General features: G+C 45.1%; 1 protein-coding gene across 1 annotated transcript in view; it reads left to right on the forward strand.

Moving 5' to 3' along the window:
* LOC122817037 (transient receptor potential cation channel subfamily C member 4 associated protein) overlaps positions 1-22624 on the forward strand; it is a gene marked incomplete in the record, with an annotated part of 2826501 nt that overhangs the window by 1635684 nt on the left and 1168193 nt on the right. Inside the window, 1 exon segment of the mRNA XM_044090168.1 lies at positions 3531-3719. Coding sequence (XP_043946103.1) covers positions 3531-3719 — 189 coding nt within the window.

Raw genomic sequence — 22624 nt, forward strand, 5'->3', positions numbered from 1 at the left:
TGATGACTGCAGCAGGGTAACACGATGAACATAGTACAGTTTTGTACCTACCATAAATGTAGATGTTAGAGTGTACACCCTGCTGCAGTCCAGGTTACCCTCCCTCCATCCCCTCTGAACTAACTGGCTAAAATCTCTACAAACCTTCCTGATGTATTTACTTATAGCTGGAGGGATTTTGTTTTTGCAAAATTTACTCAATTTGGTACTAATTACTGACCACCTTTTTGGGGGCACCTGACATCTGGGGCAAGAAAAACTGAAGAAAATGGCATCTGTTGCAATATATATACCCCTGGCGCACTGACGTCAGGGAAGAAGCGACAACTGATGCCGGACCAAGACTTTGGAATTCTGGCCAACTGCGGGACCGCCTGACGACAGGATAACCCAAGTGTGATGACTGCAGCAGGGTGTACACTGTAACATCTACATTTATGGTAGGTACAAAACTGTACTTTCTTGAATTTTTAGCTACTATTTTTAATGAAGGGGTTAGTTCTTCAAGTGCAGTTGTCTGCTGTTTCAAATTTTCATGCTGGAGTTGACAGTTTTTCGTTGGCTTTATCATGACTATGTAAGGCTTTTATTAAAGGAAGTTTTTTTACTGAAACCCCCCTTTAAAGATCCTCCCCACTGTAGGGTTTGAACCCAGTGTTACAAACCTGAACTCAATCACCATTTGAACTAGCTGCTAAATGTGACCTAAAGTTTTTAACCTTGATAAACCATATTTTTGGTACCTATTATATCAGTTAGAAGAGTTTTCAGAAGCCTTATCTTCTAAACATTCTTAATTGGTTTTCCATAAAGATAGAGTATGTCTATGAACCAACCCATCCTTTCTCCCTAAGGGTAGTGTCGGGATCCATCATGAATTAATCCATCAACCGCTCAGTTTTCTTCCCCATGTCTCCAACTAAGGTAAATACATTTTGCATTTATTGGACATTCGTACAGTTACATTTCTATCTGTATCATCATCATCATCTTCTTTCGGCTGTTCCCATTGGGGGTCGCCACAGCAGATCATCTGTTTCCATTTCTTCCTGTCCTCTGCATCATGCTCTTTCACATCAACCACCTGCATGTCCTCCCTCACCACATCCATAAACCTTATCTTAGGCCTTCCTCTTTTCCTCTTACCTGGCAGCTCCATCCTTAGCATCCTTTTCCCAATATACGCAGCATCCCTCCTCAGCACATGTCCAAACCAACGCAATCTTACCCCTCTTGCTTTGTCACCAAACTGTCCAACCTGAGCTGACCCTCTATATACTGACTCCTAATCCTGTCTGTCCTAGTCACACCCATTGCAAATCTTAACATCTTTAACTCTGCCACATCCAGCTCTGACTCCTGCCTTTTCGTCAATGCCACCGTCTCCAACCCATATAACCTATTTGGTCTCACTACCCTCTTGTAGACCTTCCCTTTCACTCTTACTGGTACCAGTCTGTCACAAATCACTCCTGACACTCTTCTCCACCCATTCCACCCTGCCTGTACTCTCTTCTTCACCTCTCTTCCGCACTCACCATTACTGTGAACTGTTGATCCCAAGTACTTAAACTCATCCACCTTTACCAACTCTCCTCCCTGCATCCTCACCATTCCTGTACCCTCCCTCACATTTACACACACATATTCTGTTTTAGCCCTGCTTACCTTCGTTCCTCTCCTCTCTAAAGAATATCTCTACCTCTCCAGGGTCTCCTCAACCTGGTCCCTACTCTCACTACATATAATGTCATCTGCAAACATCATAGTCCACGGGGCCTCCTGTCTGATCTCATCTGTCAACCTGTCCATCACCACTGCAAATGAGAAAGGGCTCAGAGCTGATCCTTGATGTAGTCCCACCTCCACCTTAAACGTATCTGTCACTCCCACGGCAGTCCTCACCAATGTCACACTACCCTCATACATATCCTGTACCACTCTTACGTACTTCTCTGACACTCCTGACTTCCTAATACAGTACCACAACTCCTCTCTAGGCACCCTGTCATATGTTTTCTCGAAGTCCACAAAGACGCAATGCAGCTCCTTCTGACCTTTTCTGTATTTCTCCAACAACACTCTCAGAGCAAATATTGCATCTGTAGTGCTCTTTCCTGGCATGAAACCATACTGCTGATCACTAATCATCACCTCCCTTCTTAACCTAGCTTCCACTACTCTTTCCCATAACTTCAAGCTGTGTTGATCATTTTTATCCCTCTGTAGTTACTGCAGCTCTGTACATCACCCTTATTCTTAAAGATAGGTACCAAAACACTTTTTCTCCACTCCTCAGGCATCCTCTGACTTTCCAAAATTTTATTAAACAATCTGGTTAAATGTTCCGCTGCCATTTCACCTAAGCACCTCCATGCTTCCACTGGTATGTCATCTGGGCCAGCATCCTTTCCATTCTTCATCCTCTTCATAGCTGTCTTTACTTCCTCCTTGCTAATCTGTTTCACTTCCTGATTCACTATCCCCACATCATCCAACCTTCTCTCTCTCTCATTCTCTTCATTCATCAGCCCTTCAAAATACTCTTTCCATCTACTCAACACTTTCTTCACTTGTGAGTATGTTTCCCTCATAGAACTGACAAATTCAGAAGAAAATCAGATCAGTTATCTCCTTTTCAGATTCAAGATTGGGTAAACCTGTTAACAAAATAACTTCAGCCAAGTGGTTAACTGGTTGCATTTCTTTTGTCTGTAATAAGTTGGGTTTGTCCTTACCAAAACCTTTGAGGTCTCATACAACCAGGTCCAGGCAACCTCTTCAATGTTTCTGTCCACAGTTTCCATGTATGATGTTTGTGCCACTTTGGCTAATCCTCGTACTTTTATTACTCATTACAAAGTTGATCTGGTCTCTAGGGGATGACAACCCTTCAGCTCAACAGTACTTTGAAATATCCTTTCTAACAGTCCACCTAGGGTTTCAGGTAGCTGGGGACTCTGTCCCACATGTTGAGGAATGAATGAAAATTGACAACATCAGATAAAGAAGTTGTGTCCTCACCATAACATTGATTCTGTGTTGTCCATTTTCATTCTTCAACTCCTCTCCCTCCATCCCCATACTTGTCCTGGTTTTTGTCTTCTGGGAGAATGAGAGGAAACTGGAGAAACCCAGTATTCCTCTTTTTTGAGCCTCCAGGTAGTGGTTTCTCTTTTGTATAGGGTTGTTTAGAAATAGAGCAGCAAACTAGATCTGAGGTATGGAAGGGGACTGTAGCATTTTGGGTAGGGGAAGAGCTTGAGAGTTTGTAGTAGGCCATGAGCTGTAAAAAGTGGCCAAGTCGGATCCGATCTGAACCCACATGTCGAGGAAGAAAGAAAATGGACAACACAGGTGGAATGTTATGGTGAGTACATAGCTTCTTTTTTATAGTTTATAATCAATGAAGTAATGATTAATAGTGTAACATTTCCATGTTTTTTGAGTTTATGGCAAAATATTTACTTGCAGGTCTAATTGTAAAAGTTAACTGGAAACTTGGGTTATGTATTTTTTTCTCTCTTCAGCTACCCTTTTGAATATTCCTGGGTTTATCGAACGATTATGCAAGCTTGCCACAAGAAAAGTGTCGGAGACGACAGGCACTTCAATTTTCCTACAGGAACTGGAGGATTGGTACACGTGGTTGGACAATGCTCTTGTGTTGGATGCATTAATGCACATGGCCAATGAGGAAGCAGACCAGAGTAGTACAGGTAGTGTATTTGAGTGTATAATTGCCATGCTGGGGTTTGGCTTTAAGGGCAAGATAGTACTTTTAAGTCATGGACAGTGTATTATATTAAAGTAATTACTATTTTTGTCAAACGAAGAATTGTTACACTGCTTAGTGGGTGTTTTTTTAGGTCTGTATAGTAAAAGTTCCAATATGGTCTTTCCTTTCCGTTTCAGCTGTTTTTGGGTATATCTCTAATCTGACAGGATCAGATGCCAGTAGTTTTCAGACTTTGATCGAAGGCTCAAGTTTCTGCTTTACCCATAATTCTGTCTTTCGTCACAGTTCCTCGAATCTCTTTTGGTACTTTAGTAGCTCAAAGTGGTAGTCGTACTTTGTCTTCAAGAAGTCTTACTAGTGGGTATTTGTTTTTGAGTGTGGATTTGTTTTCTACTGTGAGGGCTTTAGCTGTAGTTTTGAATAGTTAGTTATAAGTATTCCTGACTTTCGTCCCTGTACCATTCTAGCTTTAAAAAAGATGTATACTTTATTTTGCTAGTTGAACTGGAGGGCTGGTTTTATTTTTACTTCTTGCATATTATTGTGCCTGTTTACTTCTGTTTGTACAGCATGGTGGACAAGACTTCTGGAGTTTGTGTCTTGCCTGCAAGCACAAAATCTCCTTTAGCATCTGCACACAATGAGTTTTACCATCTAGAGGGCAGCCCATCTTCAAGAAGACTGTGACGTTAGTGCTTTTTTGGGCCTCCGGCCCTTTGGAACCTATACTCAAACTTAGTACAGAAACGCCTTCACTCTGCCTCCACAGGATACTCGGCTTCTTCCCTGTTGGGTTCTTCATCTAAGATAACCACAGAAAAGGCCACATGGAAGAGATTGGGGGGAAGAGTACAAAGGAGAAAGATAAGGATAGGGAGAAGTCATAAAAGAGAATTCAGAAAGTTTTCTGGATCCCACAAGGGCTGTGGGTTCAGTTTTTAAGTTACTTAAGGTATTTGATCCAACATATTCATTAGGATTTGAGCCTATATGGATCAATTCACCCCTCCTGCTTGCTTGTGGAAGTAAGATTTTTGCTGGAGCCATCCATCTCTTTAGCTGTGATATCAGATCTTTCAGTCAGAGATGTCCATTCATTGGTCCTGCAGGCCACCCTTGATGGCCTTTTCCTTGAGGTTGATTAGGTCATCAAGGAGGTTATCAGAAGCAAATGTGGACAGGATGATGTGGAAGTTCCAAAGGCCTCATATAGAGATGGGGGGGGCCTATCCCAATCCTTCCACACTCTGGGTAGTGGGATCAGACCCTTCCATGCCTCACTTGGTTGCTTCTTTCCCGATCCAGCCTTCAGATATGGTGGTCTTCGACCCAAGCATTTCCCAAGGGAATGCTTTGTTGGAGCCAGTAGACTGGACATCTTAGACTCCCATAGTGTCCCTCACTCTCTCTGACAACATCTGTCTTTGGGGGGGGGGGGGTATCCTTTCAGAGCTAAGAAGTCCGCATGTGGGATTGATCTGTGCCTTCCTTTTGGACTGTCTGCACTAGATAGCTTATCTGCAGTGTCTGCTTCGGAGCCAAGCGGGACCATGTTTCAAGAGAGTCTCTCTGGATTCTCTGATTCCAATGGAACATCTTTGGGACCGACGTCAGCAATGGCATTTGAGAGGGTAGTCCTATCTAGGGAAGAGGTATTCCGCCTTCACTCTGCTCCATCCTGATCCCCTCGGACATCTGTGGTACCTCTTCCACGTCATCCTGTTCATTCATGGCAGCCAGCTTCAATGGGTCTTGAGAAAGGTCGTGAGAAGAGTTTCCCTTCAGCTTCTGATTTTTCCCAGGAAGCCTCCACTGTGGAAGAACACAGGAAGCACTTTTGTAAAAGGAGGCATTTAGACTCACTGCTGGAGTCTGTCACAGAAGATATCAGATGTTCATCGCGTTACCCTGCTGCAGTCATTACACTTGGGTTATCCTGCCGTCAGGCGATCCCGCAGTCGGCCCGAATTCCAAAGTCTTGGTACGGCGTCGGTTGCTGTCACTTCTTCCCTGGCATCAGTGCGCCAGGCAGGGGTATATAAGAGGCATCCGGCACCATTTTCTTCAGTCTTTCTTGCCGTGCGGTGCCCGAAGCAGAAGCAGTTCGCAAGTGCTGGTTGGCCGACACCTGAGATATTCGATTTGAATTTCAGGCCGAAGTCTTCAGTAAAGCTAAGTACCCCATTGGGGAACATTTTCTTGCCTCAGTCCGATGTCAGAAAAAGTTAACAATTGTATTTCTTGTGGGAAGCAAATACCTCATAAGGACTTCTATTCCTATTGTATTCCTTGCCTAGTCCCAGACCACAACGTCACAGGTTGTCTGTTTTGCGCTAGGTTTAATAAACGCACTATCAAACGCTGTTTTGATTTTGCACGGCATTTGGTAGGAAATTTAATTATATCATGCCATCGGAGCAGCCGACGACCGCAATTCATAAAAAACGCAAGGATAAGGACAGGCAGCCTAGGACTAAGCCAGACCCCGAGGCCTTCAGCTGGGCCTGTCGCCGGTTCTCCAGTTTTCAGTGAGGTGCCTACGCAGCCCCTGACTACCGCGGAGCTGGAACCCCAGACAGCTGCCGACTCCCAAACGGAGTCCACTAGGCCGACGCAGCCATCTACCGACACTGGAGCAGAATTAGACACCGGTGCAGAGCAAACACCTTCGGTTGCAGAAGATGTCTTCAGATCGACTACACTCACTATTAAATGTTATGCTAAGCTTAAAACTCCTTCAAAACCTAAGAAAACTGTTCATCAGTCTACAGGTCAAGGCCCCATGCCTAAGAAACAGATGCTTAAGATGGCTGAAGATTTATTTACCCTTATCAGGGGTTCCCATCCCCCTCCTGATGAAAGACCAAGACAAGAGGATTATGCATCCTCTGACCAGGTTTCTCTCTCCTCAGATTCTTCTGAGGAACAGGATTACACTTTTCCACCTTATGAGGTTTCTGATGCTGTAGACTCTATTCCTTCAGCATCTCCCTGAAGACTACTCCTTTGGGGAAAAACATTACATACCATGAGGGAACATTTCCACTGGGAAGGCCAGGATTACTCGGATTCTAAGAAAAGGCTCCGAGAGTTCCTTTTATTACCCCAGCAGAGACCTCTGGCTATCCTTCCTGTTTAGATATTGTGGATGATGTCTACTTTGAGTCTAGTTTAAATCCGGACTCTCTTCCTCCTGCTCCAGCCAAACCAGACAGATACTACAGAGTACCTGACTCTCACAAATTCCTTTATAAAAGCCCTGTGGCTGACCCAGAAACCATATCCCAGGGTCCTAAGGGAGCAAAAGCTTCTATGGCTAAAAATCCTGTGCCCTCTGAAAGAGATTCCAGAGCCCTAGATAGATGGGGAAAGAAAATATACACCTCTGCAACTCTGGCTATGAGAGCATTAAATTGCCAGTTTCACATGTCAAAATATCAACAATTTCTGATGTCTCAGTTAAAACAAAAAATGAGCACACATTCAGAACATCCTGAATTCAAGGAAATGCAGGATCTGTTGCATGCAGCTGAACAGGTGGGCAAGCATACTTTACAATGCGGATTTGATTCTTTGGAAGCTTCCTGTAGAGCAGCTGTTACTGGCTCTGTCATTCGTAGACATGCTTGGTTAAAAGAACAAAAACCCTCCCTGACCACGTTAAAGCAAAATTATTAGATGTACCTTTACAACAGGATGTATTATTTGGTGTCAAAGCAGAAGAGGTTTTAAAGAAAATGGAAGATAAGGCTAAATCTATGGAAACGGTTAAGGATTTCTTGCAGGTACAACCCCCTCGCTTCAGCAGAAATTGGCCAACAAAAAATTGGTCCTTTCCAGCTTCAGACAGATCACAGAGGGGCAAATACAGACTCCCAAGGGGCAGAGGTCAGTCACAGGGCCCTTAAAAACCTCGCCAATGGGGTTCTGCTACCCAGAAAGGAGGAAAAGACACCAAGCTAGCAGAAGGCAGACACAGTGACTCTATCCTCAAACTACCAAGCAAATCTCTCCTGGCAACACCCTTGGGAGGAAAACTAGCATTTTTTGCAGACAACTGGCACATCATCACAAAAGACAAATGGGTTCTAAACATTGTCTCTCAAGGATATAGATTCCACTTTCATACCTTAGCAAGGATCAAAGGAATGCCAAACCTGCAACCAAATCAATGGGCAGAGGCACAAAAACAAATTACAGCTCTCATGAACATGAGAGCCATTCAACAGGTACCTACACAGGAGCAAGGACAAGGATTTTACTCGACTCTTCCTAGTTCCAAGAAAGGACAAAGCATGGAGACCCATTCTGGATCTTTCACTTCTGAACACCTATCTGCAAGTACCAAAATTCAAGATGCTAACACTACAGCAACTTCTTCCCATGTTGGGCAAGAATGCTTGGCTAGTCACTTTGGACCTCAAGGAGGCATACCTGCACGTCCCTTTCAGACAAAATTGCAGAAGATACCTCCGCTTCATTGCAGGTTCAACGCGTTATCAATTCTCTGCACTGCCCTTTGGCTTAACTACTGCGCCCAGGGTCTTCGCAAAATGCCTGGCACCAGTAATTGCATACTGCAGACAAAGAGGAATTCAAATATACCCATACCTGGATGACTGTCTTATTCAAGTAGAAAGCAAGGACATTCTTTTACAGCATCTGGCATTTGTCAAGCACCTTGTAAGTTGCCTAGGGTACACAGTAAACGAAAAGAAATCAAAATTAGTGCCCTCCCAAAACATAATATTCCTGGGTGCCAGCTTGAATACAGCGGCCCAGATGGCTTATCTCACGCCAGACAAACAACGACAGCTGTTTCAATATTTCAAAATAATAGCAACAAAGACCCAACTCCCTGCAAGAAAAATTCTGCAGGCCTTGGAATTCATGGCATCTTGCATACTACTAATACCATTTGCGAAACTGCATACGAGGAAATTACAATGGTACCTGAAAAGTGTATGGACTCGGCACAGCCACAGCTTGGAAACGATAATTCCACTCATTCCCTGCCTTCAGCAGGAGTTTCTATGGTGGGCACAGGCATGTCACCTCAACAAGGGTCAGCCTTTCACCTTGCCCACAGCCAGGCAAACTGTGACAACAGATGCATCGGACTATGCCTGGGGAGCACACATGGCAGGACAGTGCATTCAGGGCAAATGGACTGCAGATCAGAGAGACCTGCATATCAATCAAAAAGAAATGCTAGCAGTGCAGAATGCCCTAACACAGCTTTCAAGGACCTTCTACACCCAGGACAACTGCTAATAAGGACAGAACGCCACAGTTATGTGGTACATAAACAAGCAAGGGGGCACACATTCCTACCCTCTGTGCAGGCAAGCAATAACCTTGTGGAACACTGCACTGTCTTACCAGGTTCAATTACAAGCACAATTTCTGCCAGGAAAGACAAACAGACTGGCAGACGACCTAAGCAGAAATATCATGAATCCACATGAATGGAAACCAGATACACAAGTATTTGCAATGATAGCTCAAAAATGGGGATGCCCAGACATAGATCTGTTTGCAAGCCCCCACAACCACCAACTTCAAAAATTTTGTACAAGGACCTTTCATCCACTAGCTTGGAAAGTGGACGCCCTCTCATTCAGTTGGAAAACATTAACAGTGTATGCCTTCCCTCCACTGCCTCTTCTAGCAAAGGTACTGCTGAAAGTCAGATTAGAGAGGCCACAAATGATTCTCGTTGCACCAGACTGGCCACGCCAACATTGGTATCCAATTTTAAGGAACATGGCCCAGGGCCCACCATGGTTTTTGCCACAAATTCCTCACCTGCTCATCCAGCGAGACAATCTGATTCTACACAGCCAGCTCAAGACTTTAAACCTGGCTGCATGGCAAATTACCTAAACAACCAGCCAACACCTTTATCCAAAGCTGTTATGGATGTCATTCTGGAGGCCAGGAGTCCCAGCACCAGGAAAACTTTTTCAGACAAATGGAAAAGATTTTGCGCCTGGAACCAGGCTAAAGGCCTAAATCCACTGGAGCCGAACATTCCTCAGACTCTACAATATTTAACTGAGATGTTACACAAAGGACTTTCCTTTTCATCTATTAAGATCCATGCCTCAGCAATTTCAGCACGGATCCTCCTTTATTTTCACATCCACTTCTAAGACAGTACCTCAGAGGGGCTAAGAACTTAAGACCACCAAGGAGAGCTCCAACACCTACTTGGGATCTCAACTTTGTCCTAGAAAAGCTTGCACTGCTGCCCTTTGAACCAGCTTTTTCAGCTGATTTAAAATTTCGTTCATGGAAAACTGCCCTACTGCTAGCAATAACCTCAGCTAGAAGAGTCTCAGAGCTACAGGCACTAATGGCTGTGGAACCTTTCCTCATTTTTCATCAAGACAGAGTTTCTCTGCGAACTAATCCTTCCTTTATGCCAAAGGTGGTATCCAGTGTGGCCCTAAACCAAACCATTCACTTGCCCATCTTCTTCCCAAATCCCCAGAACAAAGGAGAAAGACTCCTTTACTCTTTGGACATTCACAGGCAATTACGTTACTACTTGGATAAAACTAAGGCTTTCAGAAAAACCTACCAGCTCTTTGTGGCCTATGCTACAGGATCACAAGGAAAAGCTCTCTCAAAATGGACCATTTCTAAATGGATAGGACATTGCATACGTTTGTGCTACACACAACATGGGAAACCAGTACCTGCTAACATTAGATGTTCATGTTTCACTGTTGCAGTCATGACTGTAGGGTTCTCCCCTGCCGGCAGGCAGTCCTCGGTTGGCCAGAATCCCAAAGTCTGGGTCCGGCGTTGGCTGCTCAACCATGCTCCCGGACGTCAGAGCGCCAGGAGTACAAAGCTGATAGCCGACGCCATGTTCTCTAGTCTTTCTTGCCATGCGGTGATAGCAGTTCGCAAGTGCCGGTCGGCTGACTCCTGACAATTTTTTCTAATTGTACTTCAGTCCGAAGACTTTCTTCTCCTACTCAAAGCTAAGTACCCCGTTGGGGAAACTTTTTTCTTGCTCCAGTCCGATGTCAGAAAAAGTTAATAATTGTATTTCATGTGGGAAGCAAATACCTCATAAGGGCTTTCATTCTTACTTAATTCCTTGCTTAGGCCCTGACCTCGACGTAGCTAGTTGTCAGTTTTGTGCTAGATTTAATCAACGTACGATTAAACGAAGGTACAGTTTTGCATTTCATTACTTTGGTAGGCGTTTCAATTACAAAATGTCGTCGGACACGGTTCCTGCTACCGGTGTTCACAAACGACGCAAGGATAAAGACAGGCCTCCGAGGTCCAAATCAGACTACATTGTACAAGCAAAGCCAGCTTCTGGTTTGGCCGTCGTCAGTGAGGCGCTTTTGCAGCCCCTGTCGTCGGACATTTTGGAACCGATGGCCGAAACGGACTCCCACAAGGAGCCTACTAGGCCTTTGAATGTTTCTGTTGCAGGACCTTCGGACAGTGCTCCTTCGGATGGGTCCGGAACCGCTGTGCAGGTACCGGCTTCCGAAGGGGTTTTCAGGCCTACTCAGCTTCTAATAAAGGCAAAGACTCCTTCCAAATCAAAGACTACAGCCCAGGCCTCTTCTGCTCCGGCACCAAAGTCTCAGAAACAGTTACTTAAGATGGCGGAGGACTTGCTTACTATGATCAGGGGTTCACATCCTCCTCCAGATAAAAGGCCAAGGCAGGAAGTGTATTATGACTCCTCTGATCAGGCTTCTGTTTCTTCAGTTTCTTCTGACCAGGAATATTCTTTCCCTCCTTATGAGGATTCTGATGCTGAGGAAACCATTCCTTCAGCTTCTCCCCCTGACGATTTCTCTTTTGGGGAAACTTTACATGAAATGAGGGAACATTTTCACTGGGAAGGACAGGAGTACTCGGAATCTAAGAAAAGACTTGGGGATTTTCTTCTTCTTCCCCAACATAGACCCCTGGCTATCCCTCCTATTTTGGATATTGTGGATGATGCTTTTTTGGAGGCTAACTTAACTCCCGACTCTTTTCCTCCAGCTCCTGTTAAGCCAGACAGATATTATAGGGTTCCTGATTCCCACCAGTTTTTATACAAGAATCCTACTGCTGATCCTGAAACAATTTCTCAGGGCCCTAAGGGGGTTAAGGCCGCTTCTGCTAAAAACCTCATTCCCACTGAGAAGGATTCCAGGTCTTTGGAAAGATGGGGTAAAAAAGTGTACAATTCTGCTACTTTATCTATTAGAGCTTTAAACTGTCAATTTCATATGCTGAAATACCAGCAGTTTCTTCTGTCTGTTTTGAAACAAAAGCTAACTTCCATTTCCACCTGTGCAGATGATCAGGAATTACATGACTTAATGCATGCCACTGAACAAGTTGGGAAGCATGGTTTACACTGTGGATTTGATGCCTTGGAGGCTTCTTGTAGGACTGCTGCCTCCGGCACAGTCATTAGAAGGCATGCTTGGTTAAAGGAACAAAACTTGCCAGATCAAGTAAAAGCTAAGTTATTGGATGCTCCTGTTCAGCATAATGTTTTGTTTGGATCTAAGGCTGAAGAGGTGATAAAGAAGATGGAGGACAAGGCAAAACCCATGCAAACGGTTAAAGATTTCTTACAAGTACAGCCACCCAGATTTAGTAGGAATTGGCCTACAAAAAATTGGTCCTTTCCCAATTCAGACAGGCCTCAGAGGGGTAGATATAGACTCTCCCGAGGAAGGCCTCAAATGCAAGCCTCTTATAGACAAAGACCGTGGACTGCTTTCACCCCTAGGGGAGGAGAGGACAGGTCGCAAGCTGATAGAAAACAGGCTCAATGACTCCCTCTGTTGGGCTGCAGGAACTTCTTGCCTGGAAGCCCCTCTCGGAGGAAAACTTTCTCTTTTTCACCTAAATTGGACTCGTATAACCCAAGACAAGTGGGTTCTGGATGTGGTTTCATGAGGTTACAAATTCCATTTTCATACCCTACCCAAGACCAAGTGGATGGCCAGATCTTCCAAAACATCAATGGTTAGAGGTCTTAAACCAGGTGGAAGCTCTCTTGGCTATGAAAGCCATAGAACTGGTTCCAGTTTCAGAAATGGGACAAGGTTTTTACTCAAGGCTCTTTTTAGTCCCCAGAAAGCAAAATTCATGGAGACCCATTCTGGATCTGTCAGTCTTGAACACTTTCCTCGAGATACCAAAATTCAAGATGCTTACTCTACAGCAGCTACTTCCAATGCTGACCAGAAATGCATGGATGGTAACTTTGGATTTAAAGGAGGCTTATTTACACATTCCCATCAGACAGGAATGCAGAAAATACCTCTGGTTCAAGGCTGGATCGAGGCACTATCATTTCTCTGCGCTGCCCTTTGGATTGTCTACTGCACCCAGGGTCTTCACCAAATTCCTGGCTTTAGTAGTAGCTTATTGCAGACTCAGGGGAATTCAAATTTACCCTTATCTGGACGACTGTCTTATTCAGGCAGACAGCAAGGATGTCTTACTCCAGCATCTAGAATTTGTTCAGAATCTTCTCAGGTTCCTGGGATTCACTGTAAACATAGTTAAATTTGACACCCTCACAACAGATAACTTTTCTGGGTGCTCTTCTAAACACAACAACCCAGATTGCATTTCTGACATACAAAAAACAATTAACAGCTGGCTTCAACTTTCAAAACCTTGGCAACATTAACTCAGCTGTCTGCAAGGAAATTCCTGCAGCCTTTGGGTTACATGGCCTCCTGCATCCTTCTCGTACCATATGCAAGACTACATATGAGGAAAATACAGTGGTACCTAGAAAGTGTATGGTCTCAGCATTGCCACAGTTTAGACATACAGATCGCCGTCCTGCCTAGTCTTCAAAAGGAATTCCTTTGGTGGTCCAGGGCATGTACTCTAAACAAAGGAAAACCCTTCTGTCTGCCTCCAGCCAGTCAGATACTAGCCACGGACACCTCAGACTATGCATGGGGAGCCCATTTGCAGGGCAACTGTCTGCAGGGCCTTTGGACAAAGGATCAGAAGCACCTGCATATCAATTTAAAGGAAATGTTAGCCGTTCAGAACGCTCTATTGGCCTTCAGGAATCTTCTACAACCAGGACAACTACTGATACGGACAGACAACACCACAGTTATGTGGTACATAAACAAGCAAGGGGGATCACATTCCTATCCCCTTTGCAGACTAGCCATGAATCTATGGAACACAGCTCTAGCTTGCAAACTGGACCTTCAAGCTCAGTTTCTGTCAGGGAAGCAAAACGTCCTGGCAGACATTCTTGAGCAGAAACCTGTCGGACCCACACGAATGGATGCTGGACACCGAAATATTCAAGATGATTACAGCAGTCTGGGGATGTCCTCACATAGACCTCTTTGCATCCCACCTCAATCAACTACAGATTTTCTGCACCAGGACATTCCACGAACTAGCTTGGAAAGTGGATGCACTATCATTCAGTTGGAGAAACCTCTTGGGGTATGCCTTGCCCACCTCTACCTCTTCTTCCACAGGTGTTATTAAAGATCAAACAGGACAAGCCCAAGATGATAATTTTGCTGGCCCCAAATTGGCCTCAACAGTTTTGGTACCCAACACTGAAAAACCTTTCTCTGGAGCCCCCTTGGGTTTTACCACAGACTCAGAACCTTCTGTCCCAACACCAGGGTCAGGTTCTGCACTCCCATGTCAAAACTCTCAGCCTGGCGGCCTGGTTAATCCAGGGTCTATGATTCATTCTCTCCTACCCAAGCAGGTTATGGATGTCATTTTAGAAGCCAGATGTCCTAGCACTAGAAAATCTTATGCAGGAAAATGGAAAAGATTTTGCTCTTGGATGCAGGCTCAGGATTCAGATCCTCTTATTCCTAACATTCCTCTGATTTTACTTTACCTGACTGACCTCTTACATAAGGGTCTCTCTTTCTCTTCCATAAAGATACATGCCTCTGCTGTTTCTGCTCATTATAATACAGATCCTCCAATCTTTTCCCACCAGCTCATGAGATAGTTTCTCAGAGGAGCTAAGAACCTTAGGCCCCCTAGGTCTCTACCCATTCCTGCTTGGGATCTCAACTATGTTTTGGAAAAACTCTCCTTACCTCCTTTTGAGCCTGCTGCCACATCTGACATCAAGTTTTTATCTTGGAAGACAGCCATCCTTTTAGCTCTGACCTCTGCCAGGAGAGTTTCGGAGTTGCAAGCTCTCATGGCTGTGGAACCTTATATTATTTTTCATCAAGACAGGGTGTCTTTAAGGACTAATCCTACTTTCATGCCTAAGGTGGTTTCCAAAGTGGCTTTAAATCAAACTATTCACTTGCCAACTTTTTTCCCCAGTCCTCAAAATAAGGGGGAAAGGATCTTGCATTCCTTGGATGTACACGGACAACTACGCTTTTACCTGGACAGAACCAAGGACATCAGGAAATCAGAACAATTGTTTGTTTCATATGCTTCAAGTTCCCAAGGTAAAGCCATTTCAAAACAGACCATTTCTAAATGGATTGCTCATGGAATCAGATTTTGCTAGTCACACCATGGAAAGCAAATCCCAGGGAGTATAAGGACTCATTCTACCAGAGCTGCTGCCACTTCAGCTGCCTTTCTCAGGGGAGTTCCTACCAAAGACATTTTGGAAGTTGCAACTTGGAGTTCAGTGCATACTTTTTCTAAGCACTACAATCTACCTCTCTACTCTAAGTCTAGGGCAGGCTTTGCTTCTGCAGTCTTGCAGGGCCTTTTAGCCGCCTCTACTATGACCACCTCCCTTTTACTCTGCTTTGGGATTCAACCCTACAGTCATGACTGCAACAGTGAAACACGATGAACATAGTACAGTTGTGTACACTTAACATAAATGTAGATGTTAAAGTGTCTTCACTGTTGCAGTCTGAGTTACCCTCCCTCCTGTCCCCTCTTATTTTTTCTTTTGTGTGGTTCCCTTCTTCACCCTTCTTCTGAGGTGTATTTGCAAGGGGTATGGGATCTTACTCATTTTGGAACACCTGACATCTGGGGCAAGAAAAACTGGAGAACATGGCGTCGGCTATCAGCTTTGTACTCCTGGTGCTCTGACGTCAGGGAGCATGGCTGAGCAGCCGACGCCGGACCCAGACTTTGGGATTCTGGCCGACCGAGGACTGCCTGCCGGCAGGGGAGAACCCTACAGTCATGACTGCAACAGTGAAGACGCTCGAACATCTACATTTATGGTAAGTGTACACAACTGTACTGTCCCACTCCACCAGGGCTACAGCTACATCAGCAGCCTTTCTCAGGGGAGTGCCAACCAAGGATATTCTGGAAGCTGCTACTTGGAGTTCAGTGCACACCTTCACCAAACACTATCACGTACTTCTATATTCTAAGACTAGAGCTGGTTTTGCCACTGCAGTTTTGCAGGGCCTACTAGCTTCTTTTAACCCTGCTTGACTCCACCTCCTCTCCTTAGCTTTGGGATTCAACCCAAGTGTGATGACTGCAGCAGGGTAACACGATGAACATAGTACAGTTTTGTACCTACCATAAATGTAGATGTTCGAGTGTTCATCCTGCTGTAGTCCAGGTTACCTTCCCTCCATCCCCTCTGAACTAGCTGAACTTATCTCTACCACTTTATCCTATACTACCTCTGTGGTGTATTTGCTTGTACCCAAGAAAAACTGAAGAAAATGGCGTTGGATGCCTCTTGTATACCCCTGACGCACTGACGTCAGGGAAGAAGCGACAGCAATCGACGCCGGACCAAGACTTTGGAATTCGGGCCGACTGCGGGGACCGCCTGATGGCAGGATAACCCAGGTGTGATGACTGCAGCAGGGTGAACACTCTAACATCTACATTTATGGTAGGTACAAAACTGTACTTTTTGATGAGGGGGAAGGGTCTCCAAGGTACCCACGGAACATGTTTCCTTTTGAGACTTTTGCAGTTAGTGATGAAGGGGAGGGGGTTAGTCCACTGTCACCCCTTCCCAAGAAAAATCAATATTTCTCAGGGTCTTTGGAGCTGGCACATCTACTTCCTTGTTGGTCTTCCTGACAAATGAGTTTAGTGACTTGGTATCCCAGTGGGCTTGGAAGAGCCCGTACCCCTCAAATATGACAAGATCTTAATTTTGTCATGGGATAGGCCTTAGTGGAGCAGGGGCCCAACACTAGATGCCATCATGGTGGAGGTGACCAGGAAGAAAGAGCTCTTGGTTGAGAGAGCTCCTCTGTCCATCCCTTGAATGTGGAGTCTGACCTTGAAGTGGTTTGGAAAGTGAACTTGCGCTTCGGCAACATTTGCCTTACATGCATGGAATTATCCAACACATGTAATAAGATTTCAGCAGGACTTCAACAGAGCGCTCTGCAAGTTTACCTTGAATATCATGACGTAACTGTGGATTCACAGCTGTCAACTTTACAGTCCATTTCAAATGACTGTGCCTTTTGTCCAGTGTGGCAGATAACGCATCAAGAGTGGCAGGCACCCATTTTGCCATACATCAACATGCCTGGATAAGACTATGCTATTTTGCAAAGAACTTCAAAATGCCCTTTTTGAATACCCCCTTTGATGGCTCAACCCTTTTTAGGAGGCTGAAGGTTAATGACACTCACCAGGAGTGAACAAGACAGCAAAATCCTGTCTGCTATTGGTATTTGCTTTTCCACCACTCACAACACCTTTTCCCTGAATGTGAAGGTGGAAAGAAGCTGTTTTTGTAATTCTCAGGGCCTTGCTCAGGACATTCCTGGAGATTGCCCCCCCCCCCCCCATATGCAGAACCAGAGCTTTCGTGGCCCATTCATTGAAGAACCTTTCCAGCACTCCTGAAAGGTTGCCTGACTGCCACATTCTGGCAGTAGCCTGGGGGCACCAGTCTGCACTATGACGCCCAGCCAGCCATCACTCCTGATTGGATGCAGAGAGTGGTAATCAAAGGCATTGTCTTTCTCTTTACCTGTATGCCAGAAATATCAGAGAGATTCCCTTCAGGAGAAAGCAACAACTCAAGAAATCACAAAGCTGTTAGACAAGTGAGTCAGCCAGCTGGTCCCACCAGCCCAACGAGGATCCGGAGTCCACTGTGTATTCTTTTTTTGCTTCTGAAGAAAAAGTGGGACCTCTGGTCCATTCTTGACTTTATTTACCCTAAACCAGTTTATGAAACAGACCACTTTCTGGGTGGTCATGTTTCAGTCCATTGTGTATCTTCTGAGGAAGGATGACTGGGTGTGCTTGGTGGACCTCCAGGATGCTTACTACCACATAGAATAAACAGGGAGGCCAGGAGGTTCCTTTGGTTTCAGCTGGGAGCTGGTCACTTTCAGTTCTGAGCAGGTCTCATTGATCTCACCACAGCCCCCCCGGTGTATGGCAAATGCATTGCAATGGTTGCAACATTTCTCAGACTGCAGGGGTTCTGGGTGCTTCAATATCTAGATGACTGAGTCCATTACTGCCATAAAGAGGGATCTGCTATTTCAAAGCGGAGACTACATTCTCCAGATGTCCTTCATGGATGCATCTGCAGTCATAACAACTGGGTTGTCCTGTCGTCAGGCAGCCCTTCAGTCGGCCGGATTCCAAAGTCCGGGTCCGGCTTCGGCTGATGTCGCACTTCACCCGACGTCATCTCTGTTGGTCTTGGTATAAAGCATCAGCCGGCGCCATTTTCCTCAGTCTTTCTTGCCGTGGCGCCTGAAGCAGAAGCTGTTCGCAAGTGCCGGTCGGTCGGATCCAGAGATTACTTCTACGAATACTACTTGAAGACTTCTAAAGCTAAGTACCCGTTGGGGACTCTTTCTTGCCTCAGCCGATGTCAGAAAAAGTTAACAATTGTTTAACCTGTGGGAAACAAATACCTCATAAAGATTTCCACTCTTACTGTCTGCCTTGTTTAGGCCCAGCCCACGACGTAGCAGCCTGTTCGGCCTGTGCTTCTTTCAACCGGCGAGCGCTTAGGCGTCGGTCGGAGTTTGCAGAACAGTTTTCGGTTCTGATTTTGCGTACATTATGCCGTCGGACCTCCGACTACCCAATCTACCAAAACGCAAAGATAAAGACCGACATCGCGGTCCGCGGTTTCGGCGAAAACCATGGTTAAGCAAATCATGAGTGTCTCGGTTTCGGCGAAACCGAGAAAACTGATCTAAGTACAGCTGAACCTATTCCTACAACTGAGGCCCTGCTACAACCTTGAATCGACCTCAGAAATTTTACCCACTACGGTGGTTACCACTGACTTATCAGACACCATCCCTTGGATGTCTCTACCCCAGCACGTGGTGCTGCTAGGCCTCCAGCAGCCATGTCCATTAAGGCCTTCGCCAGGGCTAAAGCAGCCAAGACTACTAAAACAGTGCCTGTTAAACCCCCACATCCAGGCCCTCTTCTAGTTCCCAAATGCTTACTTTGGCAGAAGATTTAATTTCTTTAATCAGAGGATCTCAATCTCACCCAGATAGGGCCTCTCAGCCCCAGAGAAGAGACCTAGGGCAGAGCCCCCTGAGCCAGTGTCCTCTGATGAATCTGCTGATGAATCAGACATAACTGACCAGCCAGAGGCTCCTTTCTCCAATTTTGAAGATTCTGATGCTGAAGAATCCATTCCAGCTGCTTCCCCACCAGAAGAATTCTCCTTTGGGGAAACCTTGCATGCCATGCGAGAACAGTTCCAATGGCAGCAACAGGATTTTTCAGACTCCAGAAAAGACTTAGGACCTTTCTGCACCTCCCACAGCACAGGCCCTTAGCTATACCTCCTGTTCTTTCTGTGGTGGATGATGCTTTCAATGATGTTTGCTGCTCCAGATTCTTTACCCCAGCCCCTGCCAAACCAGACAGATTTTACAGGGTGCCAGATACTCATCACCACCTTTACAAGGCCCCACTTGCAGACCCAGAAACTATATCCCAGGGTCCCAAGGCAGTAGCAGACCATAGCTAAAACCCTACTCCTTCTGAAAGGGAAGCAAGGTCATTAGACAGATGGGGTAAAAGGTCTACACTTCAGCTACTCTCTCAGCTAGAGCTTTAAACTGTCAGTTTCACATGATACAATACCAAGAGTTTATGCTTGATCAGTTAACTAAAAACTAACCACTGATGAATCTCTTGATAAGAAATATGTATTAGAGATGGTAAATAACATACAACAGGTTAGCAACCATTCCTTAAAATGTGGCTATGATGCACTGGAGGCTTCATTTAGATCAGCCATGACAGGCACAGTGATAAGAAGGCATGCATGGCTAAAGGAACAAGCTTTACGGATCATGTTAAAGCTAAGCTGCTAGATGCTCCTATGGACAAGACAAGTTTGTTTGGTACACCTGCCCAGCAGGTTATGAAGAAAATGGAAGAAAAGGCAAAATCTGTTCAAACTGTTAAAGATTTCTTGCAGGTTCAACCCCAAGGTTTAGCAGGAACTGGCCTGCCAAAATTGGTCCTTTCCTGACTCCACAAAATTTCAAAGGGGCAGGAATAGACGCTCCAGAGGCAGAAACCAATCCAGAGGAGGTGCCTACAGAGGACGACAGTGGCAAAGGTAACAACAGAGGCACAGACACAGCCACTGCCACTACATCAACACAACCACAGTGACTTAACCCTAAATCCGCCTACCAGGGAACAAATAGCAGCTCCTCTAGGCGGAAAGTTAACATTATTTTCAAGGAACTGGCACTGCATAACAAAAGACAAGTGGATTTTACAAACCATAGATCAAGGTTACCGGTTTCACTTCCACACTTTACCAGTCAAAGAGGAATGCCAAATCTACCTCCAAATCAAAAACAGAGGCTCTACAGCAGATAATGGAGTTAGCAAACATGAGAGCTGTGGAAAGAGTGCCAACAGCAGAGCAAGGAAAGGGGTTCTATTCCAGACTATTCCTAGTTCCAAGAAAGGAAAAATGTTGGAGACCAATTCTCGACCTGTCCACCTTAAATACATACATCATTGTCTCAAAATTCAAAATGCTGACCCTACAGCAGCTTCTTCCCATGCTGGGCAAGGAGTCTTGGCTGGTAACTCTAGATCTCAAGGAGGCATACCTGCACGTCCCCATTCGACCAATCTTCAGAAGATACCTCAGATTTCTTGCAGGATCAGAGCACTATCAATTCTCAGCATTGCCCTTTGGCTTATCTACTGCCCAGAGTATTCACAAAATGCCTGGCATCAGTAATCGCCCATTGCAGACTACAGGAATTCAAATTTACCCATACCTGGACGACTGCCTGCTACAAGGGACAACAAAAGCAAGCTGACAACAGATTTACAAAGGGTCATTTACTTGCTACAAGCACTGGGATACACAGTCAATTTACAAAGTCAAGGCTGATACCATCCCAAACAAGGACATTCTTGGGCGGAATTGGACACAGTAAAACAAATGGCATTCCTGACTACAGAAAAACAAAAGAACTCCTCTTTACTTCTTGGCACTAACAAAACTGAACAAGTTAACAGCAAGAAAAGTACTGCAGGCCTTGGGCTTCATGGCATCATGCATAATCTTGGTTCCATTTGCCAGACTACATATGAGAAAACTACAGTGGTACCTAAAGAATTTATGGTCCCAACACAGACACAGTCTAGAAACAGAAATCCCACTAATTCCATGCTTAAAACAGGAGTTCCTATGGTGGGCTCAGGCATGCCAGTCAAACCCAGGCCTGCCCTTTCGCAGATGTCAAGCAAGCCAGACCATCACAACAGGCGCTTCAGACCTAGGATGGGGGCCCACATGCTGGACAAATGCGTGCAAGGATTGTGGACACAGGATCAACTTCACCTGCACATCAACCTAAAAGAAATGCTGGCAGTAAAACTGGCAATCCAAAAGTTCAAACCATTTCTCAAGGAGGGCCAGTTGATGATAAGGACAGACAACACCACAGTCATGTGGTACATCAACAAACAGGGAGGCACTCATTCATACCCCTATGCAGAATGACCTTGGAGCTGTGGACCCTGGCACTCAGCTACAACATCCAGTTACAGGCAATATTTGTACCGGAAAGACAATACTCTAGCAGACATATTAAGCAGAACCACCCGGATGCCCACGAATGGAAGCTGCACCGGACATCTTCAAGACCATCTCAAAGAAATGGGGAATGCCACAGATAGACCTATTCGCATCACCTCTCAATCACCAGCTCAAAAATTCTGCACAAGGACATTCCACCCACTAGCATGGAAAGTGGATTCGCTCTCCTTCAACTGGAAAGGCCTAACAGCATATGCATTCCCACCTCTTCCTTTGATACACAAGGTACTACTGAAAATCAAGGAAGAACGTCCAAGGATAATCCTGATAGCTCCAAACTGGCCAAGACAACACTGGTACCCACTACTGAGGAGCATGTCTCGAACAATATGTGGCCAATACCCTGATGCCTTTGATGTTAACTCAGAACAACTACAGCATCATACATCCAAACCTAAAAACGTTGCAACTAACTGCATGGAACATCACATAGCAGCAGCTAATCCAGAACTTTCCCAAAGAGTAAAAGACATTATTCTTGAAGCACGCAGACCTTCAACAAGAAGGAACTATGCTGGAAAATGGAAAAGGTTTGTCATTTGGAGTACAGAAAGAGGAAAAGATGTGTCAAACATAGATATGCCTAACATTCTGAAGTATCTGGCCAAACTTCTTCATTCAGGCCTGTCCTACTCCTCCATCAAGATACATGCATCAGCTATTTCAGCAGAATACAGCTTTGATCCACCTGTTTTTTCACACCCTTTGCTCAGGCAGTTCCTCAGAGGAATCAAGAATGTAAAACTTCCAAGGAAACCACCATTACCAGCTTGGGATTTGAACTTTGTGCTAGAAAAATTGACACTATCACCCTTTGAACCAGCAGCAACAGCAGACCT

This window comes from Protopterus annectens, chromosome 12.part0, assembly GCF_019279795.1.
Source record: "Protopterus annectens isolate FY-2018-M chromosome 12.part0, PAN1.0, whole genome shotgun sequence".
NCBI classification, from domain to species: Eukaryota; Metazoa; Chordata; order Ceratodontiformes; family Protopteridae; genus Protopterus; species Protopterus annectens.